General features: G+C 36.3%; 1 protein-coding gene across 4 annotated transcripts in view; it reads left to right on the top strand.

Moving 5' to 3' along the window:
* abr (ABR activator of RhoGEF and GTPase) overlaps positions 1-24,806 on the top strand; it is a 178,314-nt gene that overhangs the window by 87,786 nt on the left and 65,722 nt on the right. For all 4 annotated transcript variants that reach the window (XM_058774893.1, XM_058774894.1, XM_058774895.1 and 1 more), the window contains 10 exons: positions 708-893; positions 6,092-6,199; positions 7,583-7,643; positions 15,244-15,296; positions 15,867-16,007; positions 17,457-17,578; positions 19,741-19,909; positions 22,873-22,995; positions 23,211-23,286; positions 24,110-24,214. In XM_058774893.1, coding sequence (XP_058630876.1) covers positions 708-893; positions 6,092-6,199; positions 7,583-7,643; positions 15,244-15,296; positions 15,867-16,007; positions 17,457-17,578; positions 19,741-19,909; positions 22,873-22,995; positions 23,211-23,286; positions 24,110-24,214 — 1,144 coding nt within the window. The remainder of the gene's footprint in view (positions 1-707; positions 894-6,091; positions 6,200-7,582; positions 7,644-15,243; positions 15,297-15,866; positions 16,008-17,456; positions 17,579-19,740; positions 19,910-22,872; positions 22,996-23,210; positions 23,287-24,109; positions 24,215-24,806) is intronic.

Below are 24,806 nucleotides of genomic sequence, written 5' to 3'. Positions count from 1 at the left end.
AACAGGCTCTTTGACATGTCCTGCCCAAACTTCCTGCTTTAATCGGAAATACATCAATACAGGGTGAAAAACAACTGCACTCATCAAGCAGTATCATGATGCAGAGGAAAGCAACTCACAATGAGTCACGCTTATCTGAAAATAACCATCCTGCACTTTAACACAGTGTTATCAGCCCTGACGAAAGAACACACATGAACACATGTGCTGTGAAATGTTTCTTCTGCTCTCATTTACAATGTTTGTTCATGTGCTTTCTCTTGTCAAATTAAGACACAGAGTACCCCTCTGCCGTTTAGTCTGGACAGCATTGAAAACGCAAAAGAAATTAATGTTAACCGATCAATTCACAGGAAGTGGAGAGGGAAATTGACTGACCAGTCAATGTGTACTACTTGAGAACCACATGAATTTTGGCTGAACTAAATGCATTGAAAAGGACTTAATGGTTTAATTCAGTTTAAATCAGCTCAGAAGTGATTGCTAGGCGGTTGTTTTGTGGGTATAAAGTGCACAAGATGCAACAGTGCCATTATTATGATCAGGGGTCACATAACCAAACCACATGTATTTTCATGTTAAAGTTCAGTCATTTATCACTCAATTTAAGGATTTTGAGTATGGTAATTTTTACTTAATATTAAAATGTATTACTTGATATATAAATGCATGTGAGTAGTGAACATGTTTCTCTTTGTCTCTCTCAGCCCATGAAGCCTCTTAAAGCCACAGCTACTACATCAAAGCCAGTGCTGACAGTGGAGCAGATTGATACTATTTTCTTCATGATCCAAGACATCTTTGAGATCCATAAGGAGTTTTATGACGCTCTTTCTCCCAACATTCAGCAGTGGGATGAGAAGGTCACTGTCGGACATCTTTTCCAGAAACTGGTGAGTCCACCTGCCACATAGTGTCCTGCCAAACACACTGTTCAAAGGCCCTAGATGGTAATTCCAAATACAACGACCCTCTATGTAGTGTATACTACAGACCAAATGTTTAGGGTCAGTAAAATAACACTTTTATTCAGCATTAAATTGATCAAGATTGACAGAAAATACAAAATATTTCAATTTCAAATAAAATCCTGTTCTTTTACACTTTCTATTCATCAGAAAATTCGGAAAGATTAGGAAAAAAATCAAGGTTTCCACAATAATATTAAGTAGCACAACTGTTTTCAACATTTTTAATGCTAATGTGCAACAAATCATCATATTCGAATGATTTCTGAAGGATCATGTGACACTGAAGACTGGAGAAACGACTGCTGGAAAAGCTTTGCATCACAGGACTAAATTACATTTGAAAATATATTGAAACAGAAAACAGTTATTTTAGACTATAATAACATTTCACAGTAGTCCTATTTTTACTGTAGGTTTGATCAAATAAATGCAGCCTTGGTGATGATAACAGCCCTTTAACATGCACTAAATATAATTAGAATCCTCATTTTTCAGCATTAGTTAATCTTGGCGGCTGTTATAGTAAAAACACAAATATTATAGTAAAAATATTTGATTTCCTCATGTAATGCTTATTTCGTATGTAAAGATTTTAGTCAGTGTGATTTTTACTTGAACACTGGGTTTAGTCCTTCTTTGAGACACTTTCATTATGTATTGATCTCTCTTTTTATGTGTATGTACTGTGTGCGCTCATATCTAGAAGACACTTTGCCAGACTATATAAATGCGCTTGATAAGAATCATCTTCCTCTGAGAGTTAGAGCAGAAAGATAGAGGAGCATCTGTCGAGACTGAAAGAAACAGCAGAGAGAAGATGTCTAAGTACCGCCAGATGAAAATGAAACACTGTGTGTGTGTGCGCGTGTTTGCATGAAACTGGAGAAGCAGATGCTCCATGTGTCTATGATGATTGTAAGTGGGCCATTGTGTGTCACATTGACGGACTCTAGATGGAATACAGTGCTGGACTTAGCTCTCTCTACAAACTGCAGTTCAGTATTTTATTAATCTTGTTTTTTATTTTCTATTATTTTCAGCTGAATGACATTAATGGATGTTCAGTTTTTTACATTTTCTGTGCTGCAAATTGGGAAAATCTAGATTTTAAAATACACTACCGTTCAAAAGTTTGGGTTGGGTAAGAATTTTTCGACAGTCTCTTATAGTATGCTCACACAGGCTACATTTATTTGATCAAAAACACAGTAAAAACAATAGTTTTGTAAAATATTATTACCATTTAAAATGTTCTATTTACATGTATTTAATAATATATATAAATTACATAAAATAAACTTTATTCCTGTGATGTCAAAGCTGAATATTTAAGTGTTCTCAGTCATTACTCCAGTCTTCAATGTCACATCGTCTTTCAGAAATCATTCTAATATGCTGACTTTGTGCTCAAGAAACATTTCTTATTATTTTCAATGTTGAAAATATTTGTGCTGCTTAACATTTTTGTGGAAACTGTGATGCATTTTTTCCCCCATTTTTGTAATGAATCGAAGGTTTATAAGAACAGCATTTATTTAAAATAGAAATCTTTTATGAAATGATAAATCATTTTACTGTCACTTTTGATCAATTTAATGCATCTTCGTTGAAGAATATTATCAATTTCTTTAAAAGAAATTAAAAATAGAACCAGGAATATAGTAATATACTCTAACTCATAACTAACGGCATTATGCATATTTACATAACAATTAAAATTTATTAAGGGTCTTGATATGTGAATGACAGGTGATTTCTGTACTGTTAATGTGATTTCCTCTACCAGTTAAAGGAACCATATAAGATCCAAAAACTGTTGTTGCAAAGCAGAAATGTTTAATGCACTAAAAAGGAAGAATAAGTTGTTTAGTACCGATATATAAAAAAATACACACTGAAACAGCCAGTACAGTCATTAGAAAACTTTACAGCTCAAATAAAAAGCTCATTCATATAACTACAACATTCATTATGCTGCTTAATTTTAAATAGATAACAAAACAATAAACAATGCATTGTAAATGTAAGTTGTTATCTTGTGCTGTTAAATTCATTGTTCCACTCTGAATGGATTTTTTTGGTCTTTACCCAGCGTGCATTACTGCTCATCATTACAGGTTACACTTCATTTATCTCCTGAACCAAACAGCAGATGGCAGGAGGTTTTGAAACATGACTTTTCTAAAGATTTTTCTACACACACACACACACACACACACACACACACACGCGTGATTACTAAAACATTGTGACAGTGGTTGATTTAGCAGATGGAGTAATTACAGGCTCCCTATTGCTCTGGAAACTCAGCGAAGAGGAAAAGAAGCACGAAAGACTAAGACTAAAAGAGACAACAAGAAAAAAGTTTAGTTTTTGAACAGAAGGAAAGGTTTAGGATGAGCAAATCCAGACAGAGTGGATTGGAGGCAGTTTCTCTCTATTAGTCACCCTTCACTCTTTCTTTCTTTCTTTCTCTCTCACTCCCCCACTCATTAGCTCTGCACTTCTCTTCCCACAAATGTTTCTCTCTTCACTTCGTCTTTGTGACGTGCGCGTGCGTATCAGCGCTCGTCTGTGGATACGCTTGATGAAAAGTCAGAGCGCTTGATGCGGGGTTGCTAGGCGACGACAGCATGTTCGTGTGATGTGTTGTGTTCCAGACTTCTCTCGAGCAGCGGGAGAAAGGAGCATGCTGGGATGGAGATTGAGAACACAGGGTCTCATCATGCACTTCTCACCTCAGGGCACAAATATACAGCAATCCATAACCTTACACAAGTCAGGAATCACAACAGAGAAGACAATAAGACAATAGGAAGAAGAAAGAGTGAGCTAGAGGTCAAGTTAGATTTTGAATGACTTAGATCTTTTTGCTTTTTAAATATGAAATAGTGGTTGAGCAATATATCGCCATGACCCATATATTAAATTCCACAATGTTAGATCTGTTAGATCCGGTTGGCTACCATGTCATATCTATGTCATATTCACTGTGTAATGTATATGTATCGTCTGGTCTTTATTTAAGAATACATCATTTAATTCACACAAATATAAATATATATATATATTTAATTCACATTTATTGAGTTAAATAAATTTATTTATAATAATAAAATAAAAAATATTTGCAATTATTTCAGTTATGCTTGTGTTATTTACTATCTTTAAATTATAGGTGTAATATAATATATATCAGCTTTATACTGTATCTGCCAATTGCTGACCTGCTGTCTAAAATATCGGCATCGGTCATCAAAAAAACACTTTTTTTTTATTACTAAAAACATTTTAAATTACTAAAAACAATCTAATCAAATCACATACAGTCAAATTCATATTGGTGATAGAAAACATTAGTTTGAAGTGAAACTATATTTTCCACATTTTCAGAGCAGAAATATTACATCAAATAATAAAATTAATTGCACCAGTTGTTATGCTTGTGTTATTTACTATATATATAGTGGACTGCTAGCTGGGTTCAGTCCTATCTTGATGACAGAATTCAGAGAGTTGAAATTAAGGGTATATTGTCTGGTCTTTTATCAATCAATTGTGGACTTCCTCAAGGGAGTATTTTTGGTTCCTTATTTTTTCTGTGATATATAAATGATCTTAAAGCAGCGTGTTCAGAGGAAGTTTTTCTTTATGCTGATGATGCAGCAATTTTAGTATTTCATCAAAATAAAGGGGTCCTGGAGAATATTATGATTTTGCAGATGTCCAAATGGTTTCTAGACAATAAACATTCTCTACATATAGGTAAAACTGAAGCCGTTTTCTTTGCTTCTAGAATGGAATTAAAGAAGGATGACACTTTTTTTGGTTAAGATTAATGATATGGTAATAGTAAAGAAATATAGTAAATTATTTGGGTTGTTTAATAGATAATAAATTAACCGGTGATTTTATGGCTAGAAGGGTATTTATGAAAACATGTTGTAAAATTAGGTTTTTAGCAAGGCAAGATGACTAATGGGATGTTTATTCCTTGAAATTGTTTGCAGGTGCCTTTATTCAACCCCATTTTGATTGTTACCTCTTTCTAGTGTAGTAGTTGTTTCCATACAAATTGCAAAAGGCCTAAAACAAACACATTTGTGTAGTAAATGTTTTAAGGATTTGGGTTTGTTAACTGTGGAAAAGAGTGTTTTTTTTTAATTGGGTATGACACAATTTAAAATAATAATAATAATAATAATAATGTGGTTCCAAGTTTCATATGGTGAGACAACAGCATTCTTATGATACTAGTCCATGTTAGTTTAAAAGTTTGGTGGGAAAGAAAATAGTTTTGCATGCAGTGCAATTTCATGGAATAAATGACCAGTGTCAATAAAGGGAATAAAATGACTTGGAGAATTTGTGTTTTTTTTTTTATTAATAATATTTGGTTAGAAGATATTGTTTTTTTTTTTTATTTCTTCTGCACTTCTATACATAGTCTCTATCCTTTATATTAACAGTGAGGACTGCAATGGAAATAAGCCAATTACTTTATTGTATTTATTTAACATTGTTTCAAACAATGGTGTGAGTTTGGGGCAAGACTTGCTGTTTGCTGGCCCAAGGCAGATGGTGGAGTGTTTACGAAAATGTTTTATTTTTTGCGCAGTTCCTTTTGACAATGCTAGAGCTGAAGATATGACACACTTAGCGCTTTAATTTCAGGCCTCAGGATGGTTGTGCTTCACTCTGTATGGGCATCATAACAGTTCTTCATGTTCCTCTGACTGTTATTACAGCAAACGATCTGAAGTGGTGTGATGAAGCCTGCTTTAAACTTCCCATCTCAGTCTTTCAGTCTCCAGAGCTCTCAGCAGAATCTCTGTTGTCTGTATCTCATGTCTTATCCTGAGGATGAACTCGCTTCAGCAGAAATCGTACACTGTGAACACACTTTGATGAATGTTCTAAGAGGTCTACAGATGAAATGAATGTTTCAGCATTGCCATTTTTCAGTCTCTTTCATCCCTCTGTGTCTCCAGCTTCTAGTTCTTCCATGGTTTTCCTCCTCTTCTCTGTGATTTTCCCATACCATCACCTTTCTCTCTCTGTTCTATCTGTCTGTGTGTTTGTACTGCATTTAACACCTGTTTCCACTGCTTGTATCCTAGGCCAGTCAGCTCGGCGTGTACAAAGCCTTTGTGGACAACTATAAAGTGGCAGTGGAGACAGCAGAGAAATGCAGCCAGGCCAACAGCCAGTTTCAGAAGATCTCTGAGGTGAGCTCATCTGCCTCCTACCACCCGACACTATAGGCCTGATCATTACTGTCTGCAGTACATACTTCACTAATGAGGAGCTAATGTTTGAAATGGTCCAGAATTGTCCGTTGTTTAGTCATTGATTAGTATTGCATGTTCCCTAATGTAAATTAAAATGTGTCTGTAGATATGAAATGATGGAAAAATAGATGATAGATTACTTTTAAATATGAAACTAAAGCTGCCTGTAATTGGTGGCAAGTTACTGTCTTAGTGAGTCTTTGAATCAACCGATTTGTTCAAAATGGCTGGTTGATTCAGGAACTAAGCATGTGACTGTCTTTAAGAATGTGTCGTTGAATCATTTACTCAACTGATTTGTTCAAAAATGTAGATTCATTTTTTTAATGAAACCAGAGTGTATTCCTTGGAGATGAACAATGGTTCTACTGTTCTAATTAGTTTGTAACTATTTTCATTGATCAAAACAGACAATATTTGCAATCTAAAATAAGTAAGTCTAATAATAAAAATCTAAAATAAATAAGTCTAAAATGAATAACTTAATATTAACTGTTGTATGAAATTAACATTATATGTGCAGTTGTACAGATGTTCAGGAAAATTGCCCCATGCCTTAAATTTTGAGGGCATTTTTGTTCATTTTTGTGGCATCCCCAATAATTTACGACTTTGGCATTAAGAAAACATGTTTTTGAATGCTAACTTTTTAAAAAAGAATGAATTCATTCATACATTCTATAATAAACATTGATTAAAGGTTGCAAGACATGATTTCTCTAACAGCATCAAGCTCCTTAAAACATTCAGATATCCATTATATACATGTAACACATCCATTACAATATTAGTGGTGTTTGTTTCGCTATTACTATTTCTCATACTTATTTGAACAAACCCCCAACTCTAACTATTAAAATGCTCACATCTTGTTCTGCATCTGCGTCTTATTTTGATGCCTCAGACATTGTTTGGCAGATGATAAAATGGGTAAAAATCTTACATTGGAAAAACCAAGCCATATCTAAACCCCCCAATATATCATGGGGGGGTGGACCCTTTTGACCTTGCATCACCCTAGCAACCGCATAGCAATGGGCTAAAACTACTCGGGACACCTTAGAAACCACATAGCAACACTATTGCAAGGCATTTACATTACTTACTGTAGATCTAGTTATAATCATCAGCGTGGTGCATTTACTCTTACACACACACACACACACACATAACACAAGAAGCCTTCCCCATCACATTTCTCTTCATTATTCCATACAGGAAGTATTTGTCACATTCTGCTGCCTGAGCCAGGAATGAGCTCTGTATGTGTGTGTGCTCGTGTCTGTGTATATTTATAGTGAGCATTTTCTCTTTTGACAGAATCTGAAAGTTAAAGGTCCTAAAGAATCCAAGGACTGCACCACATCTGCCACCATGGAGGGTAAGAGCGTATCAAATGATCAGTGATGTGTGTGTGACATGCATGAACGATCTGCATTTACAGAGCAGTAGAATGTGTGTTGATGTGTCGACTGATGGTTTTTTGAGAGAGTGGATGGTTGTGTTTGAATGAGTGAACTGCAAGCAGTGTCTCTTTAAGAATGAGTTCAGCTCTACATCTTCCTACTTGTGTATGCAGCATCCACAACTCAAATGTGTGTGAGTGTGAGGAAGCGTGCGTGCTTGCTCATTCTGAGTGTTTTGGAGAGCAGGAGAGCATGAGTCTCTCTCTCTCTCTCTGGCGCTCTCTCTCTCTGTCTTGGTGGTGTTTGTGAGGGACGGATAAAAGGGGGTGCAGAATGAGAAGGAAGTAGTGAGAGAGCAGTTAGAGAAGACTGCAGGATCAGTGGAAGTTTGTCATGGAGGTTCTGCTGGTTCTCCGGCTGTGTTGTAACTGCACCTATGGTAACTATATCGCATTTTAATGCTTTGATAGTCTGGATGACTTTCAATTCGTGATTGTTGTGCAGAGTGGTTTAAGAAATTATTATGTGTCTGTGGTTTTGAACCATTCTAGAGCTAGTTCTGCTGGTAAACAGGTCTGATTCAGTGCAGTTGTCTCTAATTGTGCAGGTCTGATATTATAATGCAGTTGTAAGACCTCAAGCATAACGGCATTATAAAACAGATAATTCTGATTCTGGCTTCTGATTGGTCATTATAGCATTCCAGGCATGCTTAAATATGCAATATAGTAACAACACTTTTACTTAGCTACTGTGTACCATATATGATCAGTTATTATTCTTAGATGATATCTCAGGGACTAAATTGTCAGATGGAGTATGAGATGTAATATATAAGCTTAAAATAATGTCTTATGAAAATTTTTTCTCATAACTTGTTACTTAAATATGCACAAGACAGAGCTCTGGCAAAGTGTTTGATGGACAGGAATTTGCAAAATCCATGTGGAAAGATTCAAATGGGTTTGAAACCAAGTGGGATTACAGTAAAATTTAACTTCCAAATGAACAACTGGAACTGCCTCTCCAATTCTGATTGGTCAATGCATGTTTACGTCAGAATGTGCTCAGCTGGATCACGTCCCAAAAATAATTTGCATATCTATTTATAATAAGGTAATGTAGAGAAAAACAGCTTTTTAAAATAATTTTATCCAATATCTTTTGGTGTTGACAGACACATATCAATGAAGTATGCATGTCCAAATTATACAAAAACAACACAAGATGAAAATAAAGACTCAAATTAAAAACACATTCATTTGCAGTGAGGATAGTTTGCACCAACCACAATGTGTTTTTGTGGTGTATTGAATTACTAAAATTCAACAGGCATTTAGACCAAAATTGTCAAATTTCCCGTTTAGCCTCATGTTATTCATTTTGCATTGTATTAAGCATATACTAAATTGTTCTATAAATTTTGTTTATTTTGAAGGCATTTTTGTATACAGTTAGTATGATAAACAATTATGGTGTTGATTTACCAATATAAAAACTAGTTAAGCAGCGCTGTAGTCACTGATAGCAGACTGCCATGTGACTTTCAATGTGTTGTTTTATGGACATGCATTGTATTTGTGCGTTTGTATGCATTTGCTCCTTTCACGTTCCTCCTTCCACCCCAAGGTGACTGGAGGAATATCTCCCACAATGCACCAAATGATAGACAGATAAAGGTAGACTTCAAAGTGGTGTAGACAGAGGAATAACAATATAGAACAAGCACTGAAGAATTGATTGGTAATCTCCTGTGCACTTTCTCTCTCATGCAGTCAGATTTTTAGCTGCCAAATTATAGCCAATCAGATATAATCAACCCCCTCAAGAGTTGAGCCAAGTCTGTGTCGAAGAGTGTAAACAAGGGATGAAATGGAGCAAATGAAACCCAAGAAAATGTGAGAAGTGTGACACTATACAAATACACACTGCTGTAATCGGAAAGTATTATGGCATACAACATAACAACACATCAACAAAAATTAGGTTTTGTTTTTGCTTTGCTTTGTTTTGTTTTGCTTTGTTTTTTGTGTTTTGTTTTATTTTATTGTTTAATTTATTTTATAATTTATTTTGAGACAGAGAGAATGTTTTGGAGAATGCAGCAAGTTTGCAATCCTTCTAATTAATAAATATCATGGCCATATCAGACAGTTAGAGATTGTTACAGAGTTTTCCTCTGCAGTCAGCTAGTAGAGTCTAGCAGTAGAGTATGTCAGTGAGCTAATGTCAACTGTCATTTTCTGAGTCCATATATTAAGTTTGCTTAATTTAATAACACTGAATGAAGCCTGCTTTGTCCAATCATATCACGGAGTACAGTAGGCTATATCCCATCCAACACCAGACCTCGGTTCTTCTCTGTTCTTCTCCTAGCTGATATGACAGATTTCCTCAAGCACTTTTTTGTAGGCCGATTTAGCAAGGTATAATAACTGACTAATATTTGTCTTGTGAGAGCATGACTCAGACGGTGTCAGCCCACAGCAATTTTTGCAATATTTGTTTTCTTCTTCTAAAGCTAGTTAGACTCATAACAGTGACATTTAGATTAAATCATCTCCCAATGACACTCAACTCACAGTGCTTTGTAATCATGTGGGTGGATTGAGAAAATATGGAAAATAGGAAGACGTTTTACGGAGTTAAAAGTTTGAGATTTGACTCAGAAGCTAATCTAAAAGTATTTTCACTTCCCTCATTTATGACAGTTGCATATGAATTGAAACTGTATTTTTCGTTAAAGAGATGCCCTCCATTCTGCTTGTTTGTACTTTAAACAGTGTGTTTTAATGTATAAAGTAGGCTACTGTAAGTGAGAATTATTGTCTGTTGCCATTATGGAAAGTCCTTGCAATATGTATGTAAGTGTGTAATCTGTCATCTATTATAGACAGAGATTGAAAGTGACCCGATTTGATGAATAATCATCAAATTTGTGTGACCTTGACACCTACAAAAACATACACACAGATGTCTACAGTACCTCCAGTAATCACTTCATCACCTGCCGCTCTATTTCTCTCATATTCTTCTGTTCCTGATTAATATTAAACTCTGGTCCTATTCTTCTCCAGCAGGATGAATGTATGCGAAATCAGTAGCTCTATTGATCGAGAGGGGTTTATTCTGTGACTGACTGTGTGTGAAGGGCATCTTGAACTCAAATTAGTATGCAAGTGTATGTGCTGAAATGTGCTTCAAGGTTGTGATTGGATGTCACAATCTAAAGCGACTGTCCTGGGCTGCATCTCTCAAAAGCATTGTTAGTCTAAATAGCTCATAGAGAGCACTGGTGCCAATGCTTTTGGGAAATTAAGCCCTGATTGGTTTCCTTTCAGATCCAATCAGCTGGGATTGGTCAGGATTTTTGAGGTAGAATGAGCTAAAATCCACTGACTAGGGACTAGAATAAGAAACTGCATAGCACCAACTCAATTAAAACACATACAGTAACCATTCATTTCGTAAAACTGTCATCACAACACTTGCAACCACTTAACAAGACTGTGGCAACCACGAAGAACACTTCAGCGTCTGCCTAACAAGCCACAGGACAACGACCCTGAAGAGGGTCCCTGAATAGTAACCACCTAGCAATGCCCTAGCAACAACCCTGAACAGCATATCCCATAGTAACCACTTGGCAACAACCCTGAACAGCATAACCCATAGTAACCACCAAGCATACCATAACCCATAGCAACAACCTAGCAATGCCCTAGCAACCAACTAGCACAATGTAACAACCGCAAAAAACAAGCTAGAAACTGCCTAGTGACTACTCAAAACATCATAAACCACTGCAACCATCTAGCAATGTCCTAGCAACCAACTAGCAACAATAAAACAACCACAAAGAACATCCTTGCAACAGTTTAGAAATAACATACAGGGCTCGCAAAATCGCTAGCCCGACGTCCCGGGGCTATTGTGTTTTCCAGTCGGGCAACCAAAATGTATCACCGCCTGCCCGACGGGCTCCTTAAATACAGATCTCCTGATAATTCCTGATAAAGCAGCGTTTATGAGCGCGGAGCTGCTTTGTGTACAGCGTTTCCGGGGAAACCGCAATATTTCAGCGCTCCTAAAGCGCCACCTCGTGGCAGAGAATGAATTTGCATTTCCAATAAGCCTTTCTTACTGTTTATGGTCAGATCAATGCAAATATCAACTCATGTTTTTACGCAGCAAACACATAGAGTTGTAAATGAGAAAGAAGTTGATGTGCCTTCTAAAAATCTAAACAATTAAGACAGTTTTAAATTAACAATTTATATGTTTGATTGATCCCTTTTCATAAAAACGGCCTATAGCCTGAAACGCTGTTGTATAAGATTTTTGTTTTTGTGGAAACCTGTATCTGAACTGTAAATCATGTAATTTTATGGCTCAAAACTGTGTTACCATAGACATTGTCCAACCCCGCTCATTCTGTGTTCATTTTACTTGTGCAGCTCTTAAAATGGGTCATAAATTAAATATATTTTAAAAAAATTCTGCAGATACCCTGTAAATAGTGAAATAAAATTCCTTCCTTCATATTTGTTGATATTTGTGTATTGAAAATATTTCTGATTGACATTTAAACTCCTATCTGATTTTCTATATTAAATAAATAAATAAAAGAAAATAAAAGAAAATAGTAATTTTTTAATTCGGGCTAGTTAATTAATTTTCGGGCTACCAAAATCTGAAGAGTACCTGCCCGAAGGGCTACCAGGGATTTTGAAATTTTGCGAGCCCTGACATAGCAACTACCCAGAATGCCATAACGCATAGCAACTGCCTGGGTTTGCCCTAGGAATCAACTAGCCCAATGTAACAACCACAAAAAAAAACAAGCTAGCAATTGCCTAGTGACCCCTCAGAACACCATAATCCATAGCAACCATCTAGCAATACCCTAGCAACCAACTATCAACACTGTAACAACCTCAAAGAACACCCTAGCAACTACCTAGTGACCACACAGAATATCATAACTCATAGCAACCAACTAGCACAATGTAGCAACCACAAAGAACCCCCTAGCAACTGCCCAGTGACCACTCAGAACACCATAATCCACAGGAACCATCTAGCAATGCCCTAGCAATCAACCAACAACACCATAGTGACCACAAAGAACATCTTAGCAACTTCCTAGCGACCATCCTTAACACTGTATCCCATAGCAACCGCCTAGCAGTGCTCTAGCAACCATAAATAACACACTACAGTAGCATATTTCTAACAACCACCCAGAACATGTAAAGCGCTTACACTCACTCAGAACATCTAACACCCGCAGCACCATTCCAACCCCCTAAACATTATGGTGACAAGTTTTGCATAGACAAACAAAATTCCACAGATTTTGCCCCAAAACCAACATAGAAAATGCTGATAAAGCCCTGTGAATGCTAATGCAAATGAACACTGGCATGAGAGAGACAAGACTGATTACTCCCTTTATATCTTAATTGATAAATGACGCTGTACTAGTTCAGTTCACTTCTCTGTTCTGCTCCTCAAACCTTTCTTTCTCTCTACTGTAATCCATCAGCCTTCCAGAGGCTCGTGGGAAATATGCCCTGTCAGAGAGCTCCGCTCTGTTGCGATGTGATTCTGTAATTAGATGAATTGAGCACGAGTAAGAAGGGACTGCTGGGAATCGTCGTCCATTAGAGTGAAAGACAGCAGGATCACTAGAGGACCTGCCATAACCCTATCAGGCGATGAAGACATGAACGTGCAGAATACTCCAACCTTGAAAAGCTGCAAGCGGAAGCAGAATAACTTTAAATGATTTTTTACAGATGACTTTAAAGAGCTTGTACATTTACTTGGAAGTAGTTCGTGCTTACAGTAAACAGAATGTTATCGTCTGCTGGTGTCAACACTTAAATCTTTGTAGTTATCTATCCTTGGTGTGAACAGGGGTGTTTAAAATTGTACTTTTACTACATTAATGAATTTTGTTCCTTGTTTTAGTGGATAATGCTGCAGAAATGCTGCTGGAGTGGGAGATACAGCTTCATTTCTGGACGGATCACATTCACCATTTTATCTATTAAATGGATGGCTCACCCAAAAATAAAAATTCTTTCATACCCTTTCTTACTTAACCTCATACATGTTGCAAACCTGTGGAATAAAATAGTATTAACATGGTTACCAACATTCTTCAAAATGTCTTCTTTTGTATTCAACACAGGAAAGAAATTCATACAAGTTTGGAACAACTTGAGTAAATGATGACAGAATTTTCTGTCTCTTTAAATAAAAGCAAAACAAAAACAAATTAATGAATTGTGCTAGATGTTAGCTAAATTTAGCAAAACCTCCCTTGGTAAAAATAATGAATAAGAATAATGTTTCAAGAACTTGTAAAGCAATGTTGTCGATCTTGCTTTTAATTAATAATATAGCCATATATATTTACAAAGATAATGTTGCATTAGGTGTGTTTAAATAGGGGTCAGGTTAAGGCTTGGATACACTACACAATTTTTGGCCAGATTTTTACTTGTAATGTTCTAATGTTCTGCTAACTATAAAAGGTACAGCTGTCATAAAACCAGAGAGAAAGCTTGCATGGCTAGCTTAGTCTGACAGTTAGCCTGCCTCGGACCAGGTTAGTTTCCCAGCATAAGTTGCCAGAGTGACTGAGCTTGATCTAAGTTAAATGTGCTTTATGGAACTAAATCATTTGACATTGAGTCAGACTAACTGAAATAAGCCTGGCTTATTTGGTAAACTTGTTTTATGAAACAGGACTTCGAGGCATTAGAAGTCAGAAGACACTTAATTTATAATTTTTTTCCCATTGCATCAAATCACATTGTGTTGAATCGAATCAAATCGAAATCAGATCGCACTGCATCATTCATAATAATGTGAATTGTATCGCACCGGTAGCTGCTTCATATGTATTTTAAATGTATCGTATTGTTGGATCTGCATTGAGATTTGTATCGCATTGTCCTCAGTTATGGAGATGCACATCCCTACTAGTTAGTGGTTTACCTAAAGGCTAATGAATTGGAAGTCTTGCACATTTAAAGAAAATAGCTTACTTCTGTGTTGCAAAATGAGGTGGATAAATGGAACAGAATAGCTAGAGCCTGGTCTAGGGTATATGGTATGAGGTATTCATATATCCCACTGCAGTGTTCAGAATCACAGATATGGCTAGAGGGAGGGCATGATACCGTGAGCTGACAGATATTCGTTTCCTTCTCTCTCAATCTGTCAGCTTATTGAGAGTGTGTGGATTTACAGAGAGCTAAAGACATAAACTGAGCCTCCTCTCGGTGTTTGCATTCATTTGTCCTGGATGCTCATGTTTGTGAAGTGCTCAGAGATGATACTATTATCCGTAGTGTCTGGCTGCTCAGTCAGCTGTGTAATAGAGTTTGGGAATGGGTGTTTCTTCATTTTTTTTTTTCTTTGGGTTTGTTTGGAGCGTTTGTATGATTGGAAGTATGAGTGTTTTTTTTTAGTTGAGATCTTATACATCTTACTGTATAAAAGGATATATCATAACTTATGATGACTCTATAAATAATTATTTAATATTCGTCTTTTCAGCTCTCCTCTACAAGCCTATTGACCGTGTCACTCGCAGCACTCTGGTCTTGCATGTGAGTTTCTCTCTAAAAATATATACTGTACATCTATTGATTGCATGTAGTCGGGTTTAAAACTGTAAGGTCACCTTTACTAAGGCAAATGCCCAGGCTATTATATTTGTACTCTGTTTGTACTGTGTGAGTCATAATTTAACCAAGTTAAACTCGAACTCAATTGATTTGTTAACTTGAAAGATTGTCTTTGCATGTTAAGTATTTGCTTATGATCTGTGATGACATTTTGGCCTTGTGCAGATGTTGATCTATAATCTGTAATTAAGTGTGTTATATCCCATAAAAAGGCGCTCCGACTATTAAATTCTACTGTGTAAAGATCATCATATGCTTTAAAATACCAGTATCAACATGTCAAACCTGCTTTTCTTCATGGATCTTAAGGTCACTACAAATCCAGATATATATCATCAAAAATTGTAAATCAGATATATTCAAATAGAAAACACTTATTTGAAACTGTAGTAATATTTTACAAGATTGCTGTTTTTAATGTATTGCATTCTGACATACCGTATATTTAAAATATACATTTTTACTTTACCGTATATTTTTACTTTTTTTCAGGACTTGTTGAAACACACTCCTAAGGATCATCCGGACTTCCCTCTGCTTCAGGATGCTCTGAGAATATCCCAGAACTTCCTGTCCAGCATCAATGAAGAGATCGACCCACGCAGGACTGCTGTGACCACACCGAAGGGAGAGGTGTGTGACTCTGTGTGTTTATGTGACTGACAGAGAAAGAGCATACAATATACTGTATTTTAAACAATTCACTACTAATGCAAAATTATAGAACGAGGCATCAGAGGTGTCAGTGCCTTTTATAAGAGTGTTTTCACACCTACTTTATTAATAGCTTTTAAATTTGGCACCTGGTATGTGTTCTTAGTTTCAGTTTGTGACATTTATGTTGCACTCCTTCCCGCTGCACCAGTTGCACTTGTACCTACAGCAAAACCATCAGTCCAAGACCACCCGAGTTGGGTCTCAATTAATATAAAAAATCAAATTTTCTTTTGTATTACCTGACTATTAAATTAATCAAATAAATAATCAACAGATTAATCAATTATGAGTTGCAATCTTTCAGGGTGCGTTTTGTGCTTTATCAATGCTGTCATGAATTCGCATACCACTGTGTGATGTAATTCAAGAACCTGAAACAGAAGACGCTACCCTCTCCTCATTCCCTGCATTGTTGGGCATTTTTTTCAACATGACAATGACTATATACAGTACATTCTCCCGAGGTGAAAGTCCTTCGGTGGACAAGTTTTTCGCCCAATCTTAACACTCTTGGGCACCTTTGGGGGATTCTGTAGAGATGAGTTGAGCAACACTCCCCATTAAAGAGCAGGGCATTTAAGGACAGGACAGATGTGACAATTTGTCATGAACTTGTACACTTTGTGCCAAGAAGGGTCAGAGTGTGTCCTCCATAATTTTAAATATACTGCTAAGTACTAGAATATTATATATTTGTTCAATTAAATCTAGGGTGTACTCATTTCTACAAACCTTAATTTAAACAAAACCGGTTAATTTACTTATTTTACAGATATAAATTACATATATGTGACCCTGGACCACAAAACCAGTCTTAAGTCGCTGGGGTATATTTGTAGCAATAGCCAAAAATAGATTGAATCAAACTCAACATGAAAGTGTAAGGAGGTAGATTTTGTAAGCATTGTCAGCCACCTGCTTTGAGTGTTAGCCACATTATTGGCACTGCATTATTTACGATATTATGCAGTGTATGTAGTATTAACATTATCACCAATAACAGTGTATTGCCACACCCATAACTGATAACAACTAATAATTTACTTGACAAACTACAGTTCTGAAAATGTTTATTTTCAACCTTAGATTCTTGAAATTCTCTTTTGTTTATTATCTATGTCCGTTTTCTATCATGAGCTCCCGACCTCTATCTGTGACTGTTTGATGAGCTCATCATCCACATGGGAGTATGAGTGGATCAACTGTATTTATGTATTAACAAAATCTCACTTTTCTTCATCACACTTTTTTATAAAAGGTCCTTGACCTCTGTCGTCCCTCGGTTTTCCAAAAGCGCACGTTCTGTGTGCTTCTGCTCTGATGAGTCCACAGGAAGTAACAGTGGGTGTTTCGTGTCTCTGGCAGGTTCGTCAGCTGGTGAAGGATGGCTTCCTGGTGGAGGTGTCGGAGGGGACGCGTAAACTCCGTCATGTCTTCCTCTTCACAGACCTTCTGCTCTGTGCCAAGATGAAAAAGACCGCAGTTGGGTATGAACATGGACACTCACTCACACACACACACACACACACACACACACACTTTCTTTCTCATTTTATGGTTTAACCACTCAAGCACTCTATAGGCCGCTGTGTGTTTGGTGCCAGTAGATGAAGTGTTTTGATTTACAAAGGTGCAACCTCGTTTGTCACTCTGTTGTTGTCGTGGTTACAATGCCAAAGACACCGTAATATTGATTGATAGCTGCTGTTATCCTGATGCAGCTCTGTTTCTGTAACTACAGCCTTCCCAGAAGAGTACCGCACATATACTATAATGTGTATACTGAACACCAGCCTTCTTTAAACTATATGTAACTTTATTTGCTATATGTAATCTACTCTGGGACATTCAATTCTGGATTTTGTCCTCACCACTGACAGAGACTGTAAAGTATTCAGCATCTTAATCAGACTGAATTAGGCAGAAGATGATTTTAATTAGTTGTTATGCATGATGATGAGCAGATTATATTTTGCTGCAAAGCCATGCTGGGCATCATAATCATTTCATAATAAGTGTGCATTATCAAGCATTTCGACTGTGGAAACACATTTTGATCCCTGAAGCGTGTTTGTGAGTGTGTGTGTGTATACTCTACATAATAGAAAGTGCTTAGATTAATTAGTTACATCAGTCTCCACAGAGACATTTCCTGTCAGGACAGGAAGAGAAAGACATCATGAGGCATGTGTTATATGTGTAAGTGAGCAAGAGCAAATTATACACTTAATGCTCTCAAATGATATACATTATATATAAAAAATACTAGGACTGTCAGTTTAACGCATTAACTTAATGAATTAGTTATTAATACGCGATTAAAATATTTTAACGCAGTTAACGCACTGGCCCCGCCCCCAGACCTGTACGTCATCTTACATTTCATATAGTTGACTGTTGACAAATATGACGCTGGGTAACAACTCGTCAACTCCATAAATGCAGTTTTTGTCTCATATTTATATCACACGAGCAGGGACAGCAGTATTACACGAGTGCTGATTTTGTCCCGAGTTTAAATGTGATTTTATACAACAGTTCAGTAAATAAGAAGTTGATATTGTGTTATATTTTAAACACAATATTATGTGTTTTTGCTCAATTTTGCAGAAAAACATATTACCTTTAAAGCCACAGCAGAATTGTTGCACGTCTCAAGTTCAAGTTCAAGTTCAAGTTCATTTTATTTGTATACCACATTTACAACAGCCACTAGGCTGACCAAAGTGCTTTACAGAAGAGAAAATTATAAAAACATACACAGAAAGCAAACCAGATAAAAAAAGAACAACCTGTTTTAAAATTACAGTAAGACTCCCTAATCAATACACTAAGGAAAACAAATAGGTTTTTAGCAGGGACTTAAAAACAGACAGAGAAGGGGCCATTCTAATCTCTAAAGGCAGGGTATTCCAAAGTCATGGCCCTGCCACTGCAAATGCACGCTCCCCTCTACGCTCATGTCTAACATGTGGAACTACCAACAAAGCCTGGTCGCAAGATCATAGGCTTCTAGATAGTTCAGCAAGGTAGACAGGAGCTAGGTTATGTAAAGATTTATAAACAAGGAGTAGAATCTCCTAGCAAAACATCGGTGTTTAGTTTCTGAATGAATCCGTGTTTTGAACGAATGGTGTGAACCAATGATTCAGTAGCCCGTTCCTATAGAGAACCATTTACTTAATTCCTGAATGAATCAGCCGTTTGAATGAATCTAATGAAGACATTTACAAACCACCTGCTGGCAGATTTAGTTTCTTGTTTAGAGTATTGTTTCATAAAATAAATTAATTAAATTCTGTCATCATTTACTCACTCTCATGTTGTTTCAAACCTTTCTATTGTGGAACATAAAAGAAGATATTTTGAAGACTGTTGGTAACAAAGCTGTTTTGGTAGCCTAAATGTTTATAATAGATTTTATTTTGAATTATACTTTCTCACTTAACACAAAGATAGCTTTAAATAATCTTATGTGGGTATTTTCACAGTCAAATTTATTTTGGGATTAATTAGTTTAATTAGTCAACACATCATGCAATTAATTAGATGAAAAATTTAAATTGACTGACAGCCCTAAAATATACTATGGTTGTCAATTGAAAATATGCTCCTATTTGACATTTAAACATTTCTCTGTGTTTTTCAGGAGACATCAGCAGTATGAGTGTAAATGGTACATCCCTCTGGCTGATCTGAGCTTCCAGACTCTGGATGACTCGGATTCTCTCCCTCACGTCCAGACACTCCCTGAGCATGAGATTGAGGAGATGAAGATCAAGATCTCCTCCATCAAAAACGAGATCCAGAAAGAGAAGGTACAGTTTCTCTTACATTAATTATAAATTATATTTTAAAGTATATTAAAATAGAAAATTCTTATTTTAAATTGCAATAATATTTCACAAAATTACTTTTTTTTTTCTGTAATTTTGATCAAATAGATGCAGCCTTGATAAGCATAGGAAAAACATTTTAAAAACATAAAAAATCTTACTGATATAAACACACACACATACGTATATGACTTTTTTTAAAATCGGGTGTGCTGAGTGATAAGATTAAACATCTTTTAGGTTTTTAGGACACACTCAAAGAGGGATCACAGATGACAAATTATAAACACCATGGCAGTTGTCGATTTAAAAGTATGAAACATAATATTCAGAGGGTGGGGAGATGGGGGGATTCCCCCGGTCTGTATATCTCTGTATCTGCTAAATTATTTTTTTTATTCCAAGTGAATAGGAGTTAAAACTCCCACCTGGGTGACACTACTCCAATAACAGACCATGTAAAATACCCAAAATAATATCTTTAAAATATTGCCAAGTAACATTGCAACCTTGCAAACAACAATAAAATCAGAGAAGGACTTTAACTATAAGCGATATGAGCATATGCAAAACAAAGGAAACAATAACATCTTAATGTTCAAAATGTTCAGAGGATTTATGTTCGTTCTTTTCCTGATGTTTGTTATTTAAAAAATTTTATATAGCCCACTTTTTTATTTAAAAAAAATGTAATCGACCACTTAGGCATGTTAACAATAACGTATATCTTCAACATACATTGTCTATGACCAAAAATGTAAGAAGATATGTTTTCAGTAGACTTTTAAAATTAGCTTTGCTTGAGAAAACATAAAAATATGCAGTTACAGTGTTTTTTCTTTTGATTTAGTCAAGTTGGTTTTGCATCAAACACAATGTGATTTTCGGCAATTGAGATCAGACAGCAACAGCGCATTTTTCCGCTTGGGTGAGCGCTTCGTGGACAGCTTACCTCACGCAGAGCAGTAAACCACTGAGAATGCGCTACAATCCTGACGAGTTTCATAGCAGTAGAGCAGAGGCACAAAAGCTGCGGAGAATCCGCTTTCCCAGAAGCAACCGCAACTGGTAGATTTAAAGAAAACTACTGACGTTTGGTGAATAAATCATTTTACGTACTTACTGCTAACTTTTTAAGCTTTAAGTTACATTTCAAATGACAAGGGATCAACTTATAATCATGTTTATATTAATTATCCAGTGAATTTATTCTCTCAAATGGCCTGGGTTTGCAGAGCATGCAAAAGCCTCGAAGTGCCATGTGAAATTTTCTTCTAAAATGAGCATTTTTCTCAAGCCCCTATGTATAAGTAATGATTTTGGTATATTTTTGTCTGCACAAAAGCACAAAAACTTTTTCCGCAGTCATTATTGGTATCCTAAAGAACCTTTCAGGGAACAGTGCTTAAAAGAACCATTTTTTAATTAGTTTAAAGAAAATCGAGCCTCTCAAGCCTTAGAAAGAACCTCTTTCTACTACAAAGAACTATGAGGTTCTTAACTTAATTATCAGTCTTTTTCAATCTCAAGTCATGCCAGACTCTGAAGCATTGCTTTGTAGACCTCTGTTTGGAGTTAGGGAGAAAGTGGATTTTGTGGTTTGTTTACTGATGTTTGGCGTTCCTGAAGAAGGTCACAGTTTACATTTAGACAGATCTTAGACCGCCTGCTTCCATTGTTCAGCCGAGGTCAGCACAGGACAGCGAGGCAGTGCCTCACACGCAGAGGAAAGGTGACACCCCAACTCTCAGCTTCGGTAACGTGGGTGACTCCGCTGTGTGTGCGGGTTTGTTTATATTAGCTGACGCTGAGAGAATCGAACGAGTTCCCCTCTGAGAGCAATCCTGGGATTGTCAGGGTGTCTTTTCTGGGAGTTTCTTCTGCTCAGAGCGATTACTGTACCACAGTCATGTAGCCCATTACATTGTGTCACGATATAATATAACATTGACACACACACACACAAACGGACTGAGCAGTGGGGCTCTGGAGTCTTTAATTAGCTGTGGAGGCCTGATAACATCATTTCCAGTAAAGCTCATACACACAATGAGAAGAGGACAGCGTTGGCCCTAATGGAAACTCTCAAAGGCACACAAACAGTGTTATTTCCTTTTGAATTAACTTCACAAACAAACATTTTGTGCTGTTTCAAAAATCATGGTTTCAAACTGTTTTCAGCTTCGATAATAATAAGCAATGTTTCTTCATCATCAAATCAAAGCATATTAGAATGATTTCTGAAGGATCATGTGACACTGAACACTGGAGTAATGATGCTGAAAATGATGAGATCACACAAATAAATTACGTTTTAAAATAATAAATTAAAATAGAAAACAGTTTTAATTTAAATAATATTTCATAATTATTATTTTTACTTTTTTCTATGTATTTTTTTTATCAAATATATGCAACCTTGCTATGCATAAGTGATATATCCTCAGTTTGTATGTTTGTATCCTCAGTTTTCATGGCTTTTCCATTTTGGGCTAGTTTTTGTTAAATAAATAATGACACGGTGTGATATGGCATGTGTTATTGTTCATCTGAGGTTTTATTTTCAAATTTCTAAGATGTGCCAAGGACCAGATGATTTTTTAATATGTCCTGATATGGAAAACCATGGAATAGAAACACTTTCAGACTTTTGGACACTACTGTACATTGGCATAGAGTCAGCTGGGGATTTCAGTTTGCAATTTTGCTCTGTGGAGCTCTGTGTTTTCTTCATTAACTCCGTTCTGAGAGTAATAAGAAAGAATGAGAGGGCTAATGAGAGCAGGAAGTTTCTCTGATTGAAATGCAGATTACTGATTACAGTCATGCTGGCTGCTGTGTGTGTTAGTATCTGAGAAAACACAAGCTGACAGATGTCTCAGGCATATTTTGCCTGTTAGCACATTTTTAAAGCACTAACATCAGATTGGTTTGTGTGTGAACAGAAAGCACAGAAGGCTCAGAGTCGTAATGTGGATCGTCTCAGGAAGAAGATGAACGAGCAGGAGTCGTGTCTGCTGTTATACTCCCCCACCATCCCATTCCGCATCCACAACAAACACGGCAAGGTACCGCATCCCACAAGCATCTGATTTACTACGCTGTTCTGTGTTGGAGGCTAGTGTTTTGTTAATTTGAAATGATCTCTCAGATATCTTGTTAGGTTGAATGTTACATGAAATATTTTCCAGTTAAATGTCGTGTTTCTGCTGTTTATAGCATTCCAGTAGAGGGAGCTATTGTTATTCTTGAGCTCACTTTCTCTCCCTCTCTCTCTCTCCAGAGCTGCCTGTTCCTGCTGTCCTCAGATTATGAGAGGTCAGAATGGCGGGAGACCATTCAGAAACTGCAGAAGAAAGGTTAGACATCTTGTTCTATTAAAACATCAGATTATTATTCCATACAATATCACATCATCCATCATTCCTGAATTAGCCCCACTACCACTCCAGTACTGCTCTCTAAGGTCCACTAGCTATGGGGTCCACTAGGGGGCCTCAGCAAACTTAGCAAAAGGACTGCAAGATGGTTTATTTATAATAATTTAAAAAAAAGTTATATTAAAATGTAAATCCTAGTGTTATAGTAAGTTCTCACTATTAATTTATGTCCACCTGTTTTTTATTTTATTTATTTATTTTTTATTTTTATTTTTTATTTTTTATTTTAGGACCTGCTCATGCAGTCCAGCATTTTTTTCAAATTGTGCATAAAAAAATAATCATGGAAGTGAGCTTAGGTTTATTGTGTTGGACAGCAGTCAAGATGGAGTCTTGATGTTTCTTGAATCGTTCTGTGGACATCCTCAATGTTCAACGCTGTGTATAGCAGGTTTATTTTAGTATTATGGTTTTTATTAATGTTTAAAAACGTATTAATTTTTTGATTTTCCATTTTTTTTATAGTAATTTTATCATGCGATTTGCCCTTTTTATTTATTTATTTATTTTATTTAACTATTTATTCATTTAGATTTAATTTATTTTTATTTCAGTTTTAGTGTTAATTCGGTTTTAGTTTATTTCCAGTTCGTAATTTTAGAGATTCATGTGGTTTTTCATGTAATGTTTATATTTTATTTTTTGTTTCAGATTTATTTTTTTTAAATGTTTTTAATAGTTTTAATTAGTGATGATAACCTTGATGTGTAGAGCTCACTCTGTGTGTAATTGTGTGTTTCAGACCTGCAGGCCTGTGTGTTGAGTTCAGTAGAGCTACAAGTGTTGACCGGCTCCTGCTTCAAACTCCGAACTGTCCACAACATCCCCGTCACCAGCAACAAAGATGGTAAGAGACAAACAGCTCTCTGCTCTCTGATTCCATGCTTAGTAGCTTCAGCTATAGATAGAGGGATCAAATGCAAATGCTACCTGAATCTGAACTTACAGTCGAGGAGAGTAGGGTAAAATGTGTCAGTGATATCAATTTTCAGTTGTTCAGGTGTCCACAAAGTTAGTTACATTTAGGAGATCTTCAGGAAAAAACAGCTTATCCCTTGTTTCTTTCCATTCTGTTTCCAGTTAAATTCCTTCAGCTACTCATCACAATAGCTTTTATTTGTATTCACTACACCAGTTTCTTTGTTCCTCAATTTCTCTTTCCATCACAGGGAAGTCCAAATGGGTTTTTCAGAAATCTAGGTTACAATCTGGTTTTACTCTACTGATAACCCGTGCCATGTAGAAGCTGCTTTAATTCACTTCTGGGCAGGGCAGCGTTTCAGGACTTGGCTGTTTATTTTTGTGTGGAATCTGACATGTTTCGATTTGGATGACATTAAAGCCATCTGTCCATCACCAGTCAGCAGAGCTGGAGTTGGTCACTATCAAAAGGGCAACACTCTCATAGTGCTGCTGCTGTACACATACTGCACACCTCT

The sequence above is a fragment of the Onychostoma macrolepis genome, chromosome 05 (genome assembly GCF_012432095.1).
Source record: "Onychostoma macrolepis isolate SWU-2019 chromosome 05, ASM1243209v1, whole genome shotgun sequence".
Lineage (NCBI taxonomy): Eukaryota > Metazoa > Chordata > Actinopteri > Cypriniformes > Cyprinidae > Onychostoma > Onychostoma macrolepis.
Note: the sequence above shows the minus strand (reverse complement) of the source record. Positions and strands in the feature narration are given on the sequence as shown.